This window comes from Periplaneta americana, chromosome 5 (genome assembly GCF_040183065.1).
Source record: "Periplaneta americana isolate PAMFEO1 chromosome 5, P.americana_PAMFEO1_priV1, whole genome shotgun sequence".
NCBI classification, from domain to species: Eukaryota; Metazoa; Arthropoda; class Insecta; order Blattodea; family Blattidae; genus Periplaneta; species Periplaneta americana.
The window spans coordinates 18,928,713-18,951,311 of NC_091121.1; the positions used below are offsets into that span (position 1 = coordinate 18,928,713).

The window sequence follows — 22,599 nt, forward strand, 5'->3', positions numbered from 1 at the left end:
CATTTGATTGCCTATACCAGTGATGCCAACTGATGCCCACAGGAGCAAGCGCGCTTTAGAGCCCAGGAGAGCCTGAGCGCTTTACAGCGGAAAGGAAAGAGACAGACGAAAGAGGTGGTATATGCCGCTTGGTCGAGCTATATACAGGGGTGACCAGCACTGATTCAATGGATAAAGGGAAGAGAACTTATTAAAATTGTATCCATGTTAATTTTTAGATTTGTCTGAGAAGTATAAGGGCATTATAAGAATGTAAGTTTTAAATTTAATGCTCATTTTACACAAGTTTGCTTTTTTATTCAAAAGGAATATATTCTCAACTTTTTTACAGAAAAGTGAAATTTTCAGATATGTTTGATTAGTAGCCTTATAGGTACTAAAACAGTGTTTTCGTAAATCTAATATATCGTAAATACGTATTATGAAGATAGTGTATTAAAATGTTTGAAAATATTCGCATGGAAAATGTTTGTAAGGAAATGAATTAACAAAGCAAATATTGTTACATCACAAACAAAATGTATGTGCATACTGTATATGTTGGTAAAACGTCAGCTCTATAGCTTCAGCAGATTTCGAGATAATTTAGTATTCTGATAACAGAAAGTTGCGCACCAATATCACCTAAAAGCATAATGCGATAAGAGTTTTATTATGTAATATTAGTTACAGTTAAAACATATACCTAGGCAACTTTGCTTTGTACTATAATATTGTTTTGATTACTTTTATAAGGCTAAAGATACCATCAGTATCAATTTCAACGTATCATGTCATATTCAGTGTCTTTCTTTGGGATAACACTTTCTTTATGAATGGTGTGGTTAATTCACTTAGTACAGTATAGTTGTAGTTATTATGGAATTTGTGTGAATATTCCTTCTTTACTCTTTATTATGTTCTTAACGTTTAAAACACATCTGCAATATTAGGCTATGAAATAGATGTTAGTACTTTTGTTTTACAGACAATATAGAAAATAACAAACAGAAATAAGCCATATAAAAATAACGACATAAAATTTCACGTTCCGTTTGAAGTTTGTGCACCACTGTTTTCTTAATCCAACAGGCTGCTTATTCCTCCTAGCATACCTAGCGCTTAATACCCGCGCATGACGTCAAGGTCAGAAAAATGCGCTTGCTTTGACATCACTGGCCTATACCATGAAGTGAAGAAGAAGAAGAAGAAGAAGAAGGAGGAGAATAAGAAGAAGATTCGTGTTCCATTTTCACAAAATGACAATGTTAAAATTGCTGGAATAATTAGTGATTATTACTGTTGCCAATTATTATGGTACCGGTAGTAATGAAATATAGCCTATTTTAAATATGTGGGACAGAAACCCGACAATTTAGCGACTTTCACAAAGATTATGGATCATTTGTGTCCCTAAAGAACAAGCGATCTGGCCACCCTTCGCTACATTGTATTGGAATTGATTAGGAATTACTCTGCCGCAAACTTCCTTCCAAGTTCCCCGTGGGAGCGCTGAGCAACGATAAATCACTTCTCGGGATCGACGCCATGTTAGATAATCCCCGAAATGACATCAATTCTCAACGAAAGCTCCTGTCGACTACATCAGCTGCTCTCAAACTTGTAATCAAGTAAACAGTAAATAAACAGGCAACAGCACATTAATCATCCTGTATGAAATCTGATACTGGATACATCGGATTAAGGATTAATCCAATGCAGACGCACGCAGGTCTGCCTCCGAGCCGTGTTTTATTACATTATGCGTCGTCGAAGGTAGTGACCGTTAAATAGGCGTGTAATACATGTTTGTATGTTTACGTTTCATCACGGGACTGAATTGAACAGGTGTCTTCTTCCTCTATTCAGGATGTTGTTTGTGTCTACAGTTCGCCAATTTGGCAATAAAGCCATCTGCCAGTAACTCTGAACAATGAACACAGCCAGAAAAATTCCGAGCTTTATCAGGGATACATTGGTACTGTCTTCCTCCGACGAGTTTAGTGCTGGGACCTGAAACCCGAGTAACACGGGGATAGTTTATAGGAGTCAAGTGCTTGAAGCTTGATGCTGTATTTGTGATCACACGGAGACACTAAACTTGAAACCATGCTTGAAAAAAAGCGCGCGCTGAATGTGTTGTATTCGTAGTATTGTTTGAATTCTTGTATTCTGTTATAGTTAATAAAAATCAATAGTGAACTGACATTTTTAGTTTGGTGAAACTGAAGATGCCACCAGCACATATTCAAGCATGTGTGCAGCTGACTGGCGCCTTGTTATTGTATGAATTACAAAATATTCTTGAAAAAAAGGAAAAGCGAACATGGGTTAAGAAATGGATTCGTAGAAGAATTATGCACGGTGCATCTAATACCTTGTTGAAAGAATTTGCTGAAGAAGGTCCTGCAGAATACAGGAAACATCTCAGAATGAGTCCTGTTTTAAGGGTTTTTAACTTTTTCGAACCACTTCTACGTCTATGTTTTCGAGACCTTGTTCCATGAGTTCACTGACTAGTTTCTGGAATAATAATTCCCGCTTGTTTTTATTGAGGTATTCTTTGTCACGTATATTCCATACTTCTCACACACTTCCAAAAACTTAATGATATCGTTGGAATTCCACTTAGAGCCGCTCATTACTAATTTACTTCGACAATAGGCCTAAAACTACAAACTTTCTACTTGCCAATTTGCCACAAGTTCGCATTCACACGCGGGAAGTGGTGGAGTCAAGTTGGTCACGTGACGGGAAAGTGAACACAAAAGTTGACGGGTCGTCAACTCAAACTCTGCTTGACCGCCAAGTCACAACTTGACTGTCTCGACCATATCACACGGGGAAAGTTGAAGGAAAGTCGACTTGCTCCAAGCACTTGACTCCTGTAAACTATCCCCGTGTGAATTAGCCTTGAGGTATTCTTGCCATCGGTGCGGGGGGGGGGGGGGGTTGCAGGTAAATTCTTTTCTTGCTACAGTCAAGTCGAGCCGAGCGGAGTGGGATGTATTAATCGTCCAAAAATATGCAGTCTTCAGTTTGTAGTAGTGTGTGAATATTTCATATACATATTGTTTACCTAGGTCTATATGATTTTGTTATTAATATATTAAATATATTGTTGCAATTTTTGCTCAAAAGTCTCCCTGAAGTTAGCTATTTTAATATTATATGAATTTATTACTCATGTTTCACCGTTACAAGTCATTTTTAAAGAAACATGCTGCGTAAAAGTTTTTGGTTTTATTCTATTGGAATTTTAGAATATGTCTGATTGGTATCGTGAAAAACAGATTCCTATAATGTCATGCGAAAATCATTTGATGGTAATATCTTAAAATACAAATCAAGCAGTTTTATTTCTCAAGTGAGTTCGGCAGTACAGTATATTTAAATTGATTACTTTACTAATTTAATTCAATTCTACTAATCACTACATTTTATAGTAAGATTCTTCTTTTCATTTATATTATTGTAGGCCTAGTTGTATTATGAGTTTTTCTTTTTATTTATTTTATTGTATTTGTATATCTGGTGGTGTGATGGCCTTAACTTCACCAGAATAAATAAAAAATAAATATATACATATATAAATAAATAATAAAATTTTCTACAATACTGTATCTCTATCTCGCCAAAAATACTTTAGAAAACTAATAGGTATACTGCTCTCGTAAATTGGGCGAATGTTTCCAGTATGATTGTACTTCCTTCCAGACTGCCGCTGTCACTGTCCCCTCCCACTCCAGTACCGCGCTAGACTAGTCGGAACCGCATTCCTCTCAGCACTAAACTCCTCAGAGGATGACAATAGGTACAGGCATGCGAAACTCAGTTGAAGGCGAAAGTATGACGTCAACCTCACTCCAAAACTTTTAGGGTGCTGCTGGACATTTCGCTAGCCCGCGCTAAGAGCGTGCTAAACTAGCCCCGGCTATCGACTGGTTACTTGTACAGGATTCATATCAATTCATATCGCTAGCACTGGTTTATGAATACGAAAAACATTAGTTCGCTGATCATCCACCGGAAGCCTGCGCTAAGAATGTCTATTTTGTTGTTTTTATTGACATTAAATTGTAGTAAATGTATGTGCAGATGTATTGTACAGCTTCTTTCTCAATGCATTGTATTTATGTTTACAGAATGAAGTAGAAACAAAAGGGTATGTTGCTAATAGCGTAGAACCGCTAAGGATAGAATCCCACAAACGTAGCAGTGGTTTTGAACAAAACTAAGAGTTACTCACTTAAATACACAGAAATATTAATTCAAAATACTTTATTAATCATAAAATTAATATACCTCAGTTTGGAAGCAGATTTTCACAGATTCCCCTCAAACTTCAATGCACTTGATCGGACGGATGTGAATGGCGCTTAGCATGGCTATCCCTAAGAAGCGTAGCTGAAAATTACCAGCTCTACATTCCCCTTCACCCTCGTACTTCACGTCACAGCGCAACTCTCCATTTAGTTTACGTTTCAATGTTTTTATTACGATGCAAGCAACTCCAAATCCTGATTCACAGTATGACGTTTGGATTTTACGAATAACTTTCAAACTAATTATAATCGGACACATGTTCATATGATATTTTATGATCAAAACGACCTGTAGAACTGATTCCTAAAGCGCGGGTACTAGTCGTGAATCATCCTGTATAGATAGATAGAAAAAGGAAAAAAACGTGGGAACATTTTAATATAAGGATATGTACGTTAAGGTGTTTTGTGTTGTATGTATTTATTTACACTGCAAGTGGGCAAGCACCCGGTGGCAGTGGTATACACAATATAAACAATACAAAATAAAATGATAAACAATACACAATAAAATCATAAACAATACACAATAAAATCATAAACAATACACAATAAAATTTACAATACACAATACTATTATACAATACACAATACAATTACATACACAATACAATAAGAATACACAATACAATTTAACACAATAATTACAATTAATAATAAAACATAAATAAAATACCTAATTTTACAATATGTATAAGTTTCAATAGTCTTTCACTTTACTCCCTCTCACTCACTGTAGTGGCACTATAACGCATTTCACTGACACATTAGGACACATTTCACTGACACTATAGAACACATTTCATTGACGCTATAAATTATCACTGATCGGAACTATTCACTGCACTGTAAAACCATAACTTCACTGACTCACCTCGCTTCACTGATAAAACAATTCAAATAAGTCAAATAATTACACCCTTATGCATACTTATAAACAGAACTATATTTAAACTAAACATTTCTAGTCTAAGGCCCTCTTACACGCTATTTTTAAATAATTTACAATTCAAACCAAGGAAGTAACTCGTCAGGCTAAATAAATACATGTCACCTTAAAAAATTAAATGTTGAATGTCACCTTAATTTTAATTTGCACTCTATACACAATTTTTTAAGTTATTCTTGAATCTCCTTAAGGAAGGACAGCCCTCAAAGACCGCTGCAGGTAGGTCATTCCAATCATTTATAGTTCTATTTAAAAATGAGAATTTACCTACATTCGTTTTCTGTTTCCTACATTTGATTTTAAAATCATGATCATTCGTACCATAGTACGTTGGCTTTTCTAACCGAGCCGTTATGTCTATCCATGCTTTCTGACCTAGATGTGCTCTATACAATGATGTTATTCTAGTTTTCCTACGTCTGTTTTCCAAAGTTTCCCATTTAAGTTCTTCTATCGTATCGTTTCCATCTTCTCTTTTACCTTTAACAAAGTTAGCTGCCCTATACTAGATTCTTTCTAAGGAATTTAGCCTATCTTATATATTCTATAGGGATCCCAACATGTAGTTCCGTATTCCATTAACGGTCGCACTAACGTTGTGTTTAAGACCACTGTTATCCCACAAATGGTCAAAATCTACTTAAAATTAGTATTGTAAAAATGAGTTTGGCAAGTTTTTGACTTCACTAGGTGCCAGAGTCCCTAAACACGTCCTCTTCGCTTCTTCCAACCTCTAACACACTTTCGTTTCTCTTCTTCTGATAATAAATTATGCATCATAGAACAATACTGAGCGAAGCAGAATCCTATTTCAGCATCTAGCGTGCCACTTTACGGAGGTGTTCAGATAAAAGAACCAGTGTAACGCACGATTCGTACTCTTGTTTGAGCACCGTCCGTGCGGTCTGAATTCCCACTTCGTGATAAAAGAGATGGATGAAACGGCTATAAGCTTCTCACGTCGATGGACGTTTAGAAAAGTCTCTAATCCGATTCGGAGCTAGATGGCAGCACAACTGAGCTGCTTACGATGACTCTAAGGCAGGTAAGGGTCATTGAAGCGAGAGGGTGGGATGAGACCACTGTGACGTTGCCGATATGGCGGAAGAGTCAGAAAATCCTCCTCTCGCCCTCTGTCTGCAGATCGGGGACTATATAACAGCATGCAGGCAGAAATTTCTTCGTAAATAATTGTCTATAACATCTCATCTCTCCGAACAGGATAGGAAATTATAACAGGCATGAAATTGTTTATATTCATCACATAATTCAAAGGTGGGATAGGATAAAGAAAAAGTAACAAGGAATTTTGGTGTGGTTAACTTTATAGCTTTCATATCCTCTTCGTACCACAACTTGCCAGAGGCATTACAATATATTTTAACCTAGCTTATTGTTAATAAAAATAAATGATTATTAAATAACTAACGGGTTATTTACAACCCTGCATTCCTTTAGCATTGAGGACATTTGCAGTTGATGTACGTACATAGATGCATTATTTTCCAAACAGTTTTCTTTTGTTTAGTCAACTGACCGAAGACAGGGTTGAACCTCATAACCATAGGTAGGAAGTTCGTACCAAAGCAGTAGAGTTCAGTTGAGTACAGCGAGGAGTATAGATGTCATCCGCGCCTCGCCCTGTTGCCGCTCGCTACAGATGATACGCAGTATGTTCACATAAACAACGCATAGTATCATTCTGTGAAGCTGTGTAGAGTTGTGAATATTTTGAATATTGTTAATTTATGTTGATATTTTAGATTCTGAACAAAGTGGGCTATTTTGTTATTATATGTCCAGCAAACTATCTGCGGTTAGATCTGTGTCCGGCAGAAGTTTCAACACAACCCGTTGTCACCATCCTGGCTGCAACGAGACGGAAACTCTTGGTCACGTGTTGGGGTTCTGTCGAAAAACGGAGCTGCTGCGCAACAATCGACACCATAAGGCCAGGACCGGTATTGCTGATGTCCTGAAGCGTCGTGGATGGGAGGTACACGAGGAAATCAACTGCGTTTCATCCTTAGATTCGAACAGAAGAGCAGATATTGTAGCCATCCACAGGACTCAATCTAAGGGAATAGTTCTTGATCCTACAATCCGGTTTGAGAGGGATGCTCTGGAGGCACAACACGTTGATGAGGAGAAGAAATCCATTTATGAGTCCTGCATCCCTTACCTAAGTGAGAAATATAACATTCCCACTAGTCAGTGGAGTGTTTCTGGTCTTCTGTTTGGTGCACGTGGCACACTTCCTAAATTCGCATGTAATATTTTAAAAGCACTCGGTCTCCAATTTTTTGAAATTCAAAAAAGATTACTGAGTATTCTTAAGGATTCAATCCAAATATTACATTACCATTTATATTTTGGCCATTGATGATTCTATTTGGTTTGCATTTCTCTGGATTTTTTTACTAAACAATTCCTGTATTTAATCTTTTTGTCTTTCTAAATTATTCTGTAGTGCTTTTATTCTGGATCTTTATGTTCACCCTGATTGAGGGCATATTATTTTGTTAAAAATAGTTGTTGTGTTATTTACGTAATGTTAATATTATGCATTATTCCAAAAATGTAAACTCATCTATTACTAACTAATCGTGCAAACAGGAGTGTGTAACACGTTTATGATTCCCGAATTATTCTTCGTTAAATGTTGACGTCTCGTGCTGCTATGCATTCGGTTGCGTTACAGTCCAAGTTCAACATCAGAATTACAATATAACTTCCTAGCTGTCATTACAATGGTAATGAAAAATTTTCTTGAAAACAATTATGGGTATGTTCCACAGACGAGATACACTATTACATTCACAAAGTAGTTGTTCATGTGATAATAGTAAGATATATTGTATCAAATTTCAGATTTGCTCACGTCACGTGCGTCAATGGCGCAAGTCATATCTTTAATAAATCACAATTTGAGTCCATATTTCACAGGAGAAAACCGTAACTACGAAATAAATATTTTGTTTGTTTTTTTTTTTTTCGTATCTAGGAGCACTTTATCCCATTTGAATAAAAACTAAACAAAATGAACAAAATGACTTTCTTAAGATATAATTGGCAACTTGAGAGCACTGAAACTGAGCTACCTATAGTACCGTCGCTCTAATTTCCGGCAGCCAATCGCAGGTCGGCTACATTTAAACGTGTGCGTCTTGTGATTCGCTGAGGAAGACGTTATTCATTTCTCAAGGCCCGCCATTTTGCCTCTTTCGTTGGCGTTCGCAGAAAGCACACGAAGACTTTATTTGCCGCTCAATTATTTGCTGAATTACAGTGCGTTTGATTTATTATCATAGGAACTACGACATGATAATGTTTAACGGTGTGGCACATAGATTCCTCGTATAGTAGCTCGGCAACGAAAGAACAAAAATGGCGAACGATACTACGTACCTAGACTTTATAGAGCCTTGACTTCCTAAGACGTAAGCAAAGAGGAGGAGTTACGCCGGGAATAACAGCGTCGCGACTATAGTAGAAAAATTTGGTAGTAAGCACTTCATTAGGAAAGAAAAACATGCTTTCTATTTCTTTGCAGTGCAGTTTACCGTTTTCAGTGCAGATTACAATCGCCCGAATAATCTAATGGGAAACGAAGGCCAGTTTCTTTGGTGAGAAGCTAAGAGACTAAGCAGTGACTGACTCACGTGTCAGTTTAACATGGATCTGTTTACAATGTCCCTCCGTCCTTTCTATTTAATTACCGCTTCGTCTTACACAGGCCTTCCTTCCTTATCCCTACACCTTCCTCAACAAGACACTTTGCTTGCACACAGAAGCCTGCACTGAATCTCTGCCACACAGAAGTGACGATAAACTCAAGTCTCCGTCCTGTGAATGCAAAAGAGAGGATTCAACTGTGACGTAGCAGGAGAAACACAGTCGTGGTTTTCAATCTCACTTTGTGTATGGATGTTTGGATGCCAACTTGAGGTCAGTGTTATCACCCACATCTCACGTCAGTGTTACCTACAGGTAATCTGCGACATCTTTAACGTTTTATTAAAAGTCGTTATATCTCCCGTACATTTCATCAATAATATCACAAGAAATGTCAGCAAACAAAATCACAAATAACAAATTAACAAATATTAAACAATAGTCATGTCCTATAAAAAATGTTATTTCTACAACCTAGTCTTTCTTCTCTATGATGATGTCAAGAGACCGGATTTTTATGTAATATCAAGTTGTGAAATATGTACATATTTATGTAAGAAAAATAAGCTGAATATGTACCAAAATATGTAAAATCATGAAAATATTTAATATCAACATCTGGCAGGTATAGGATAGGTAAGACTCTCCAGTTGTGATTTCATAAAGCACCCGACTTTTTTACCGCACACTTGACACATTACTGTTTTTCCATCCGTAGTGAAAGCATGCATTTTAGCTACTCCCTGTAAGAAACAAAGTATCTACCAAAACCTCAAACTATAGGCATTTACAAACTGTTGTTTGAAAAGTGACATTCCTGTCTCATTCAGAAGGGTAGGATTTTTCCAGCAGAGAACCATACTTTCTAATTGCTCGGAAAATCCCATTTCCATATAGGTCCACTAAATTTAAAGAAAAGAGGTCAAGCAATAACCTGAAAAGCTATTTATTTTAATCTTTCAACATATTTCCAGTTCGTTCCTTTACTTCAGGTTCTTTTCAGAAGTCGGCTACTTTATTGCGGCTCATGCTAGGCTTGACACGGGTTTTCCCTGGAAGGATTAGGAAGAGGGTGGGTAAAGTTGCAAATTGCATGGAAACGGTTTGTCAAGACGTTTGCAGAACAATTATAGTTCGAGACAAATCATGTCGTCCTCGTCCCACACCACCGCATGAAGGCAACGCTACTTTTGCAATACAAGATAATTGTATGAGAAATATTGTCTTTTGTTCACTCATATTTACACTGGGCGGTATGGGGTGAGTGCCTCTATTACTATCTGGAACTAAGGACGTTATGTTTCGTCCCGAAATACTGGGTGTTCAGTTCAAAATGTGTCATGGCTCACTGTATGCCGCCATCTGGCCGATGAGCCTAGAGAATTCAATTTTCCTACACTTCCGCAGAGGCGTATTACCTATATGCCAGAGAAGTTGCCTAGCAAGTACGGCGTTCATTCTGAAGAGTACTTACCGATACGTACGGTAACACCGGATAGTGGCAGGAGTGTGAACTGTTTCAAAATATGTACTGAGGTGAGTTTTTTTCTTACTGTCGGGATATGGGGAGAGGGTTAAGATGATTACTTACGTATTTGTTGACATTAACTTCGACGGTTAACATGGACACGGAGCATTTGATTTGTATTGTGGAATGTTGCCGTACGCAACCGATGATAACAAATACCCTGCGACGACTTGCCCGCGCAAAACACAGTTAGAAAGAGGTTATGGTAGCACACAGACCGCCATCTGTTGCTACGACGTTCAAGTTATACCGCACACGTTCTCAAGTTCAGATTGAACGCCTTGATTAATAGGCAACTTCTCTGACATAAAAGCTGAAACTCGCTTCAAATCGCTGACTCACCAACAGTGACGTCATGACACACTTTGAAATGAACACCCAGTATATCCTTTCTGGGGTAAGTAAAAAGGCTTTTTAAATCTGTGTATTTCAAATTGTAAAGAAGAAGTTTTTTTTTTTTTTTTTTTTTTTTTTCCTTTTAGAGAAGTAAAAATGAATAAAACCCCTAAATATGTAGATGTATGTAATATCAAGCCATAATATATAATGTGGGATAAATATGTAAAAATATGTAGTATCAAATTTTAATATATTAATGGTAATTACAAGATTCGCAAAGATTTGTTATTTATATAGGTTAGGTTGAAAGGAATATAATATGTAATTACATAAAAATCGGATCCCTAATGCTGTTTATTTGTGAAGTAAAATGCTATCACATACTGAAACGCAAGATGTGGAAACAGATGGTTGTTTCTTTCCCTCCACTTTTCTTAACAATCGTTATTCACAATTTTCGACTTTCATTGGACTTCACAGTCGTACGCTAGATTACAGTATTGCCACATTTGGTACAATTGTACAGATTTGGTACAATTTTAAATGGTGTGTACGCTAAGGTTAATTTTTTGGTACATATTGATATAATTTGGTAAAATCTATAATTATATTTTATGAGTTTTCAATGCTCAATTAACTTACTGGTAGAAATAGCATGATATCAACAATCAACAATGATATTTAGCCAGCTTGGAATTAAATCACGTCGCTCTTATTTCCGGCAGCCAATCACGTTTAAGGTCGTCTACATTCAAACGTGTGCGTCTTGTCATTCGCTGCTGATAACGTTATGCACTTCCTAAGGCTCGATAAATACTCAATATAATCGCCCGCCATTTTGGTTCTTACGTTAGCAGAAAGCACAAGAAGACGTTATTTGCCGCTCAATTATTTGCTCAATTACAGTGCGTTTGATTTATTATGATAGGAGCTACGGTATGATAATGTTTACAATTGCGGCAAATAGATTCCTCGTCTGGTAGCTCGGCAACGAAAGAACAAAAATGCCGAACGATACTATAAGTCGCGACGCTGTTATTCCCGGAGTGATTCCTCCTCTTTGCTTACGTCTTAGAAAGTGAAGGCTCTATAAAGTCTAGGTAGGTAGTATCGTTCGCCATTTTTGTTCTTTCGTTGCCGAGCTACCGGACGAGGGATCTATTTGCCACACCGTTAAACATTATCATGTCAGAGCTCCTATGATAATAAATCAAACGCACTGTAATTCAGCAAATAATTGAGCAGTAAATAACGTCCTCATGTGCTTTCTGCGAACGCCAACGAAAAAGCCAAAATGGCGGGCGATTATATTAAGTATTTATCGAGCCTTCTTTATCTTCATCAGCGAATCACAAGACGCACACGTTTAAATGTAGCCGACCTGCAACGTGATTGGCTGCCGGAAATAAGAGCGACGGGACTATACCTACCTAGACTTTATAGAGCCTTTACTTCCTAAGACGTAAGCAAAGGGTAGGAGTCACGTCGGAAATAATAATAGCGCCTGGAACTATAAATTGCTTTTAAAATTAAATTTTACCATTCCTTCAATGCTCTCCTCTGTTGTTATCCAGAAAATAGGTTTATATTGTTCATGTGGTGATATAATTAATCGAAGTGACCATGGGACAACAGTCGGTACAGTAAAACCTCGTTAATGCAGACCTGACAATGCGGACTTCGCATAATCCGGACAACTAACAAAATAATAATCCGTGGCGCTACAGCCCATGAAGGGCCAAGACCTACCAGCCGGCTGCTGGCCTCACGGCCACATGCCGAAGCAGAGGTGGACGATCATCCAACCAGAATGGAGGTATCGTGTGGTTAGCACGATGAGCCCCCCAGCCGTTATAGCTAGTTTGCGTAACCGGATTTCGCTACCTATCGTAGCTCCCCAAGTGCATCACGATGCTGGGTGGGCACCGGTCCCATACACTGGCCGAAATTTCATGAGAAAATTTCTTCCCCCATGAGGACTCGAACCAGCGCGCCTTCCGTAACGCGAGTCCTAGGCAGGATGCCTTAGACCGCGACGCCACGGCGCGGGTCCAACTAACAAAATAGCTTGCCTAAAATTGGGGAATATGATGTTTTATATTTGGCTGGAATTCAACAATCGGTTTGGCCACATAACTCCGTATTTTACACCAATTCCTGCAACAAGCTTCATCATCATCATCATCATCATCATCATCATCATCATCATCATCATCATCATCATCATCATCACCATCATCATCACACAATCGACCTGGTTGGCAAGTTGGTATAGCGCTGGCCTTCTATGCCCAAGATTGCGGGTTCGATCCCGGGCCAGGTCGATGGCATTTAAGTGTGCTTAAATGTGACAGGCTCATGTCAGTAGAGAACTCCTGCGGGACAAAATTCCGGCACATCCGGCGACACTGATATAACCTCTGCAGTTGCGAGCGTCATTAAATAAAACATAACATTTCCATCATCACATCATCATTAATTCATCATCATAATCATCTTAACTTTACGGTATAGGCATTTCCATTGCCCGTTCCGGCTTCTAAGATCACTCCATCTCTTGCGAGGTCGACCCTGATCTCTTCTTCCACGTAGGTTGTAGCTCATTGTCATTTTCGGGATCCTATTTTCGTCCATTTATATCTGTAGTCCAAAATTTTATCATTCATAGAACAGATAATCAATTCTTTTCCGATATCTTCATTATATAGTTTGTCCATTCTTGTGCAACCTTTTACTTGACGTAAAAATTACATTTCAGCAGCATGAATTTTGCTAAAATCTTTCTGAGTAGGAACCCGAGTTTCAGAGCCATACAGAAGAACAAGAGCGGCCATAACTTTATAAAATTTTATTTTTGTATCTCTTCGTGTTTTTTTTCAAGTGTTCTATTAATTGTATCACATATTCTCTAGAATGAATGTATTTTCATTTGGATATCATTTTCATATTTATAGCTGATATTACATCGTAAGTATTTGAATTGTGTTACTTGTTCCAACATGTCTAGAGACCAGAAAGTGGCAGCCCCACTAATCTTTTCGCTGTAAGAAAAATCTTAATGTAAACAATAGCACGTGACTGAAGTGAGGCTTCATTGGCCGCTGTTTGGCGCCATAGATTCTCAGTACGTGTCCCCGCCTACCGTTGTACATTCTGTTTCATGTTAAACATTTCCCGTTACTCGTCAAGTAGACCTAACCTCACTACTATGCATTCGTTTGCTTAGGAAACATTTACTTTATAATTACTATAATTTAATTATTTTAAACTTAGGCGTAAGGTCAATCACTGCCGGACAAAGGAGTTATTCCTTCCAATCGGAATCGTCAGAACTATCGTCGGCAGGATTTATGACGAGACGGTCCACAACAGCGTCAGTTATCCCTTGCAGCTGGAACATGCGGTCTGATTGACTTGCTCTGAATAGATAACGTTGGATTCAACTCAACTTCTTATATATACATTTAAGACTATTTGTTTTTCTCCGCTTTTGAGAGGGTTTCCACTCTTACGATTAATAACCACACACACCGCGGATGCAGAAGCCATACTTCAGTACCACGAGCTAACGTGAACGACGAGCTCAAGTGACGCCAGCTCGTTACAAGAACAGACTACCTCGGTATTTCTGTTGGTATTCATCCGCGTTCGTAGTACTTACTTACTTACAAATGGCTTTTAAGGATCCCGAAGGTTCATTGCCGCCCTCACATAAGCCCGCCAGCGATCCCTATCCTGTGCAAGATTAATCCAGTCTCTATCATCATACCCCACCTCCCTCAAATCCATTTTAATATTATCCTCCCATCTCCGTCTCGGCCTCCCTAAAGGTCTTTTTCCTTCCGGTCTCCCAACTAACACTCTATATGCATTTCTGGATTCGCCCATACGTGCTACATTACCTGCCCATCTCAAACGTCTGGATTTTAAGTTCCTAATTATGTCAGGTGAAGAATACAATGCGTGCAGTTCTGTGTTGTGTAACTTTCTCCATTCTCCTGTAACTTCATTCCGCTTAGCCCCAAATATTTTCCTAAGCGCCTTATTCTCAAACACCCTTAACCTATGTTCCTCTCTCAGAGTGAGAGTCCAAGTTTCACAACCATACAGAAGAACCGGTAATATAACTGTTTTATAAATTCTAACTTTCAGATTTTTGGACAGCAGACTGGATGATAAGAGCTTCTCTACCGAATAATAACACGCATTTCCCATATTTATTCTGCGTTTAATTTCCTCCCGAGTGTCATTTATATTTGTTACTGTTGCTCCAAGATATTTGAATTTTTCCACCTCTTCGAAGGATGAATCTCCAAATTTTATATTTCCATTTCGTACAATATTCTGACATGACAAAATATAAAAGTAGCTTTTCTTTTACATAGCGTTTTACATATGAATGAAATTATAATGTTTAATCATATTTAACAACTAGAATTCAATTTTTTATTTTCAAATAATACAAGATTATGGTTTCCAAATGCGAACTATATTTTCCTGCGTAATGTGGGTGTTTGGACTGGGAGCCAATCACGGGTATGACAGCCACGTGCTTATGTTTACAATAGGATTTTTCTTACAGCGAAAACAGTATAGACTGCTCGCATAGCGCCTGTAACGCTATCAAGTAAGATTATAATAATTTCTAAACTGCTTCAAAGACAACCGGACGGATTAATGGCGTTATTGTAGGCCTACTACTTTAAATGTTATGTACATATATTACGGGTATGCTCTTTTTAAGACGTGTTTTTTTTTGCTGTAAACGGAGTTTTAATTCATTTTCTACGTCTTTTCAGGACATTTCAGTTATTCCGGACATTCGTTAATTCAGACAACTTATCCCCAATTAGTCCGGATTAAAGAGGTTTTCCTGTAGGCTTTATGTTAAAAAATAAAACTCACATTGCAGTAAATATAGTAAAGGGACAACAACAAATTTTCTGTTAGATTTATGCTATCTATTAATGCCTTTTTCCAGATTTTATAAGAAACTGGCAGATTTAGTACATCAAACAAACAAAAACAGTACAGTTTGGTATAATTTTCTGTGAGATCTGGTATATTTTATTTTTGGTCAGTAGGAACACTGTCCTATAATCAATGTCGTTCTCTTCCGAGGTGAGAACCCTCTGGCTTTTGAATTTGCTTACAATAGGAACAGAAATTTAATTAAAAACTATAAGTACTAGATTAAACCCTTTAATAATTACTATATTTTTACCTAGAGGGTCTGCGCATGATTGCTTTCAAATGTGGCCATATGAAAACTGTAAAATTTGTATAGCCTACAAAAAGTTAATTACAATACATGGGAAATAATTAAGCTAAACGTATAGGGCTAAGGGCATCACAGCTGGGTACCTGACTAAACAAATGCTGTGGTTTACATTGAACATGGAGACATGAATTTGCAAATATTATACCTGTCGTTCAATTAACTCATTATGACACCGTCCCCATTTGATTGATTGATTCACTGAGATTGATTGATTGAGACTGATTTATTTATTTATCTATGCATTTATTTATTTATTTATTTATTTATTTCTTTCTTTCTTTATTTATTTATTTATTCGTTCATTTCTCCACTCACTCACTCACTCACTGATTCTAAGCTAACTTGGTAAGGTCATATTAACGACCTGTGTATTAGATTGTCAAGAGTAATCTTGTACCTTAAGAATTTCTTAAAACCTCATATGTATTTTGCCTTTTTCAATAGTATAATTACTTGTGGTATTCATTTGAGGGGTAATTGTCAAAAAATTGATCAAGTTCTTCTTTTGCAGAAAAAGGCAATACGAATTTTGACTGATTCTGATTTTGATGGTCACTGCAATTTAACTGTTGTTAATTTATATATTTTCCATTGTTCGATTAAAATTAAATCAAATTTAAACAGTTATTATTCACATAAAATTATTATTAATATTAATATTATTATTATTATTATTATTATTATTATTATTATTACTACTACTACTAAAATTAAGTCAAATTTAAACAGTTATTATTCATATAGTGAGATTCATCATTATGGTACAAGACATAATTTAATTACCACCTTGTGACCCCTAGGATTAGATTAGCTAAGTCTAAACTATGGTTTACATCAGTAGTGTCAGAGTTGTAAGCTCCAAAACCGGTTGTGGTGCTAGAGACGTCCAGCCAGAACGTGAACTTGGTTATGTCTGTGGAAGCACCGGAGCACGCAACGAGGCATAGTGGAGCGCTCCGCTCCGTTTAGGCTCTGTCTGACAACGCTGGTTTACATCAATTTATTGCTCTGTCTATGTTTAATAAACTTTCTTATAGTGCATATATTGTTAATTTTAATAGACTTAAACGTGTTATTCGCGACTGGCTAATCAAAAACCATTTTATGATGTAAATGAATTTATAGAAACTAGTGTTGATGTAGTATTTTAGTTACTTTGCTTTTCTTTTGATTTTGTCTATGTATCTCTGACAACACGACTGTTTTTTTCAATAAATCACTCATTTATTTATTGTGATTAAACTGCACTTGTTACAATATTTGACAAACTTTCGGATAAATTATAAACGTGACAATTTTTGCCCTAACATTCGAGGGAGTAATAATAATAATAATAGTAATAGTAATAATAATAATAATAATAATAATAATAATAGTAATAATAATAATAATAACAATGATAACAACAATTTAACAATAATAATATTAGTGCAATTGTTAATTTCTTCGGTCAGTTCATTGTGAAAGTTTCAAATCTAAGACTTTTGCAATATTTTGATAAGCGACATGAAATTACAGGCCTACTACCAACTTTCAGGGGCAGTATACCACTGGTTTTCTATCTGACCTTTTTCCGATGCACTGTACCAATTTCTTTAGCTATGTGAATTATAGCATCTTTAACGATATTCAAGCAATTGTTCACTGTAAAGACAGTCGCTAATCGTATTTGATAAAATTTGTCTCTGGGACTTGCTGAAAATTCCCTAGATTTATCGAATTATCGATAATATGACAGCACTATCACTAGAGACAGGATTGCCATGCAAATGTATGTTTTTATATGACCTTGCTACAGTTCTCAAACTTTGTAAATATCAGTTTCATGGCTTAGTGATTCGAAATATGTATACTTTTTCCATGTATATTTGCAGCTTTTGGTTTTTTTAGTGGTAAATTCATGCTTAATGCATGTTTTTTTAGATTTTAAATTTAATAACGCATAGTTTGAGGTTTATGTTGCATATTAAGTCCATTTTTACAGTTTCATTGCATATTTTATATTAAATCGCATGATACTGCATTTTATAAAAATGTTGCCTTGTAGAGTTTGGTATTTCTGAGCTTACAATATATGAGTATATATACTGAAAAAATATAAGTGAAATGCTAACGGTTTGCAGGGTTTCTATCTGAGGACTTTGAACCCTACCACTCATTGTATTGTCACACTGGAATTCCAAACTCCTGTTCAATATAAGCCTTACCCTGAGGCTAAAATTATTATTAGAAGGATGCCTCTTCTGCTCCCTCCCATACTTTGTAGTTTGTTGACAATAGCACTAATATGCTACCCCTAACATGCCTTTAATTTGGACAGGCAGATAGATAGAAGGTCTATAGTAGGCTGCATGTACAGGTGTTTTGTGAATTACCTACTGTATTTGTGTACTGTGGTGATCTGTGAAGTGTTGTAATGCCCCCGATTAAATGTTCGAGAAGAGATCTTGTGGCAGAGTGGATCAAAGGGAAAGAATATCTTAGAAATTTGGAAAGACTGTTAGTAGTACATTGTGCCATTCGAAAATAAAATGTAAGTTTCAATTTTGTTAGTGAATATTTTCAGTGTTTTTTTTTTTTTTTCATTGTGCATATTTGGCCATTTGATAGTGCATGGATGCATGCATATTTTAAGATTAGATAATGTATGAAAATCCCGTCTCTAACTATCACACATAACAAAACCACGTCACGAGTTTTCATAGCACATAATGTAAACACGCATGGTAAGGGAGATGGATTTTTATTCATAAATAAGGATCCAGTACTCGAAGAAGTCAACAAAATTAAGGTTCCAAATGAAAATTAAATGTTTGGTTGATTTAAACAGTTTTATTTAATTTGTATAAACTGTTACGATATACAGGGACATCATTTTATTTTTACTAACATTTTTAATATTAACCTGTCTTTACCTTTAGAGAACCGGAAACACCGCTCGCTTCCCCCTCCAAGACTGGAGTTCGATGATACTGGCGTAAAACACAAATCACTCTACTAGGTATAGGAAGGAAGAAAAGTAGTTCATCCATTTACGTAAACTAGGAAATATCGCGATTTTGAGTTTGATAATTTTCATTAGGTTTTTCTTTAATCAAAGTACAGTACTGTGTTAAGAATAAGTGTTTTTACTCACGAAGTGAGTTATCCATGCGAACGTATTCATTATGCGTGTATATTATATTGTCTACAGCACATTAGCGTACAATATAGAGAAAGAAGTTAAATTGAAAAATAATCATAATATGAATATTTAAACACAATTTTGAAAATGGTGGCCGTTCATTTCGACACAGGCTTCAGTTCTTTTGTGCATATTATCGCACTATAGACTATTGCATCTAATTCCAATTGCCAGTTTCGTCCTTCGTACTAGTAGGCCTAACTCATGTTGAAATAATGATGTACCTACTCTACGTACTGTTAATTCAATCTTCACTGCTGCCCGACCCGAAAATATAAAATTACTCAGACATGCTATCTACTGTCCGTCCAAGTGGTTATGCCGCAGGATTGTAGAAAGGGAGGAAATCACGTGACAGTTAATTACTTAACGAGGCCCTTTTATTTAAGTTAAATTAAACAGCTGTATAATATTACGTAAACGTCCAATTCCTAAGAGAAATTAATGTTTTCAGAAAAGAGCTAAGACAGCCCAGCTTTTACAGAGGGGCGAGCAGAAGCAGGTGGGGGAAATCGGGATGCGACGTAGGCAAACGGACAGTACCTGTGCGAAAATATGATTGAATATTGAAAGCTCTTCCGTCACTGGAAAACACGAACATATTTCTGGAACGTACTATACTCACTAACTCAGTACTGCTTACTAACTTATATGCGGACTTGGTTCTGTGTGGAGGACAGTTGGAACTTCATTAGTAGAAGGGGTGGGAGTGAAGTACATTCAAAAACTCAGGTACAATAAAAATTGAAGTAAAAATAAAATGATGTCCCTGTACAATGTTAATAAGCGGACAGTATGAAATAGAGAAAATAAATTAAACTTTTAAAGTTTCACACACCACTGGGGAGAATTTGATGGTGAGAGGAAACATGTACGCGAGCTCCAAGCTTGATGGTGACTTGTCTTATTCCGATTTTCTCCGTTCTAGTTCATGGAACATTAGAGAATTCTGAAGTGGAAGCTGAAAATGGACGTCACCTAATAGCCACCAAACGAGGGCGGACATCGAAAGTGCAGTACAACTCAACAGCAGGAGAGCAGAATAGTCGAAGATGTTAAAAGTCTGGCCAGACCAAATGGGGGAGTGCGCTGTGCAAGTGACAATGGAATAAACCAGTGTTGCCATATTTAGCGATAAGTCGCTAAATCTAGAGAATTTTGAATCAGTCACGGCGACAAATTTTGTAAAATATGATTAGCGACTTTTCTGCTGATTTTTATATTCTTCCAATTTTTTCTTTCTTTTAAGTTAAAACATTCAACTGAAGTCATGCACTTTTTAGTTTTAGAAGAGGCATGGATGCATGACTGAGTCGTCTAATGATACATACGTGAAAGCCCTGATCTCATATATTTGTGATCAGTGATCAGGGATGAAAGAGCTGATTCGATGATTCTCACGGGTTAGGTCTGTCTCTCAATGCTACTACTCCAACACCGATAAACGGTGGCAACTTCGATTCACACGTGACGAGTCGCGAGTTGCAGCTGATGTAATCTTGGTTCCTCCTCGCAACGCGGAGATTTTCCACTCCGAACCGACCCGAGGGAATTGAGTTTTGGAATTTTGTGCCGATAGTTCGTGTGAAGCAAATGAGACTGTAGTTTTTGCTGATTTTAATATATTTTAATATATATAATAAGATTTAAAAAGTGTTGGATTTCACAAAAAAAATTGTGGTCAAACGCTTGGGTGAAAATTTCCACACTTACAATTTGCCAGAAAGTGTAGTGTCAGTGATTGGTTCAAGTGCAGTGTATTCACAATCAGCTGTTCCTACACCTTCCACCTCAACATCACAGCCGTCAACAATACAACCAGACTCCGCAGAAGAGGGTGACGACGAGGAAATTATATTTTTCTCCGCATATGTGTGTTTCACTTATTTTTATTTAGTGATATTTATTATTAATTTTTAGCGACATTTCTGGGGATTTTTTTAATAAACTTTGGAGAGATTTAGCTACATTTTGTTGAAAAGTTTGCGAGATTGTAGGGCGATATGTTGGCAACTGTGGAGTAAACACGCCCTGAAGTACAAAGGCGGCGCAACGAAAGTCGATACTCCGATTATCTGAAGGCATTAATTGCAATGCCAAAATTTATGTGGGGGTGTAGGTTCGTGATCCATTTCTTTCAGCTGGAAATTCTGTAATTTTTGTTACAATTATTCTCCAATGCTGTACGCAGAAAACCGTTCCACATTTAAAACAGATCTAGTTTTAATAGTGTGTCTTGTATCGCCTGCATACATGCAAGTTTACAACTCTTAAATTTTTCAGCTACACTACATGAAATGGCAAGAATTCTTAATAGCTTACCTGTACGCCGTTGATTTGCCAGGTGAGAACAGCTGGAGGGTTGGACTTTCCAGACGTGCAATTCGCGGTGACGTAATCTCCGATCATATACGTTGACAATATGCCTTCAATCATCGGGTCTTCTGATGGGAAAGCTGTAACAACCAGATAAATACCTGATATTATTTTCATACAGCCATTTCTAAGAATAAATGATGGAATGGATAATTTTTTATTCGCGAATTTATAACATGAATGTACATTATTTTTTCCCCATTAGACGATCGTATTCATACTAGTATCTCTATTGGAGGTCATGATCTACAGGATAACTTCCACTTTTACAGATAATCAGCATTAATAGCAGTAAGAAATCAGTTCTACGTTTCTGCCGCCTTTACCTCTACCAAAAAAGTAACACTGTTAGTCATATCCGTAAGGGAGTGAGTGACCTCCAGGAACTTAGAAGCATTATATCAACAGGAAAAATTATTACCCCATCAGGGATAGAGTCTGGGATTTTCCGTTCTTAAGTTCGTTAACTTCCGAAATGGTCCAATGGTCGGTTTGGCTGCTTCAACATAACTTTATCGCTAGAACTTTTGTCTTCTGCATATTGTTAATGGACGACCTGATTTCATGCTGTAATAATGCCACAACTATACACAGGGACATCATTTTATTTTTACTAACATTTTTAATATTAACTTGCCTATACCTCTGGATCAACGCCGTTTGCTACCCCCTTCCACGATTAGAGTTCGATGATACTGGCGTAATATACAAACAAATCACTTTACTAAGTATAGGAGGGAAGAAAAGTAGTTCATCCATTTACGTAAACTAGGAAATATCGCAATTTTGAGTTTGATAATTTTCATTAAGTCTTTGTTTAATCAAAATACGGTACAGTATTAACAATGAGTGTTTTTTACTCACGAACCGAGCTTTCCATGCGGACGTATTCATTATGCAGTGTCTATTATACTGTCTACAACACATTAGCCTACAATATAGAGAATGGAAGTTTAATCATAA

General features: G+C 36.9%; 1 protein-coding gene across 1 annotated transcript in view; it reads right to left on the reverse strand.

Annotated features, from left to right (window-relative positions):
- The window catches only part of LOC138699506 (uncharacterized), a 539,758-nt gene that overhangs the window by 25,495 nt on the left and 491,664 nt on the right, over positions 1-22,599 (reverse strand). The window contains exon 4 of the mRNA XM_069825447.1: positions 21,583-21,716. Coding sequence (XP_069681548.1) covers positions 21,583-21,716 — 134 coding nt within the window. The remainder of the gene's footprint in view (positions 1-21,582; positions 21,717-22,599) is intronic.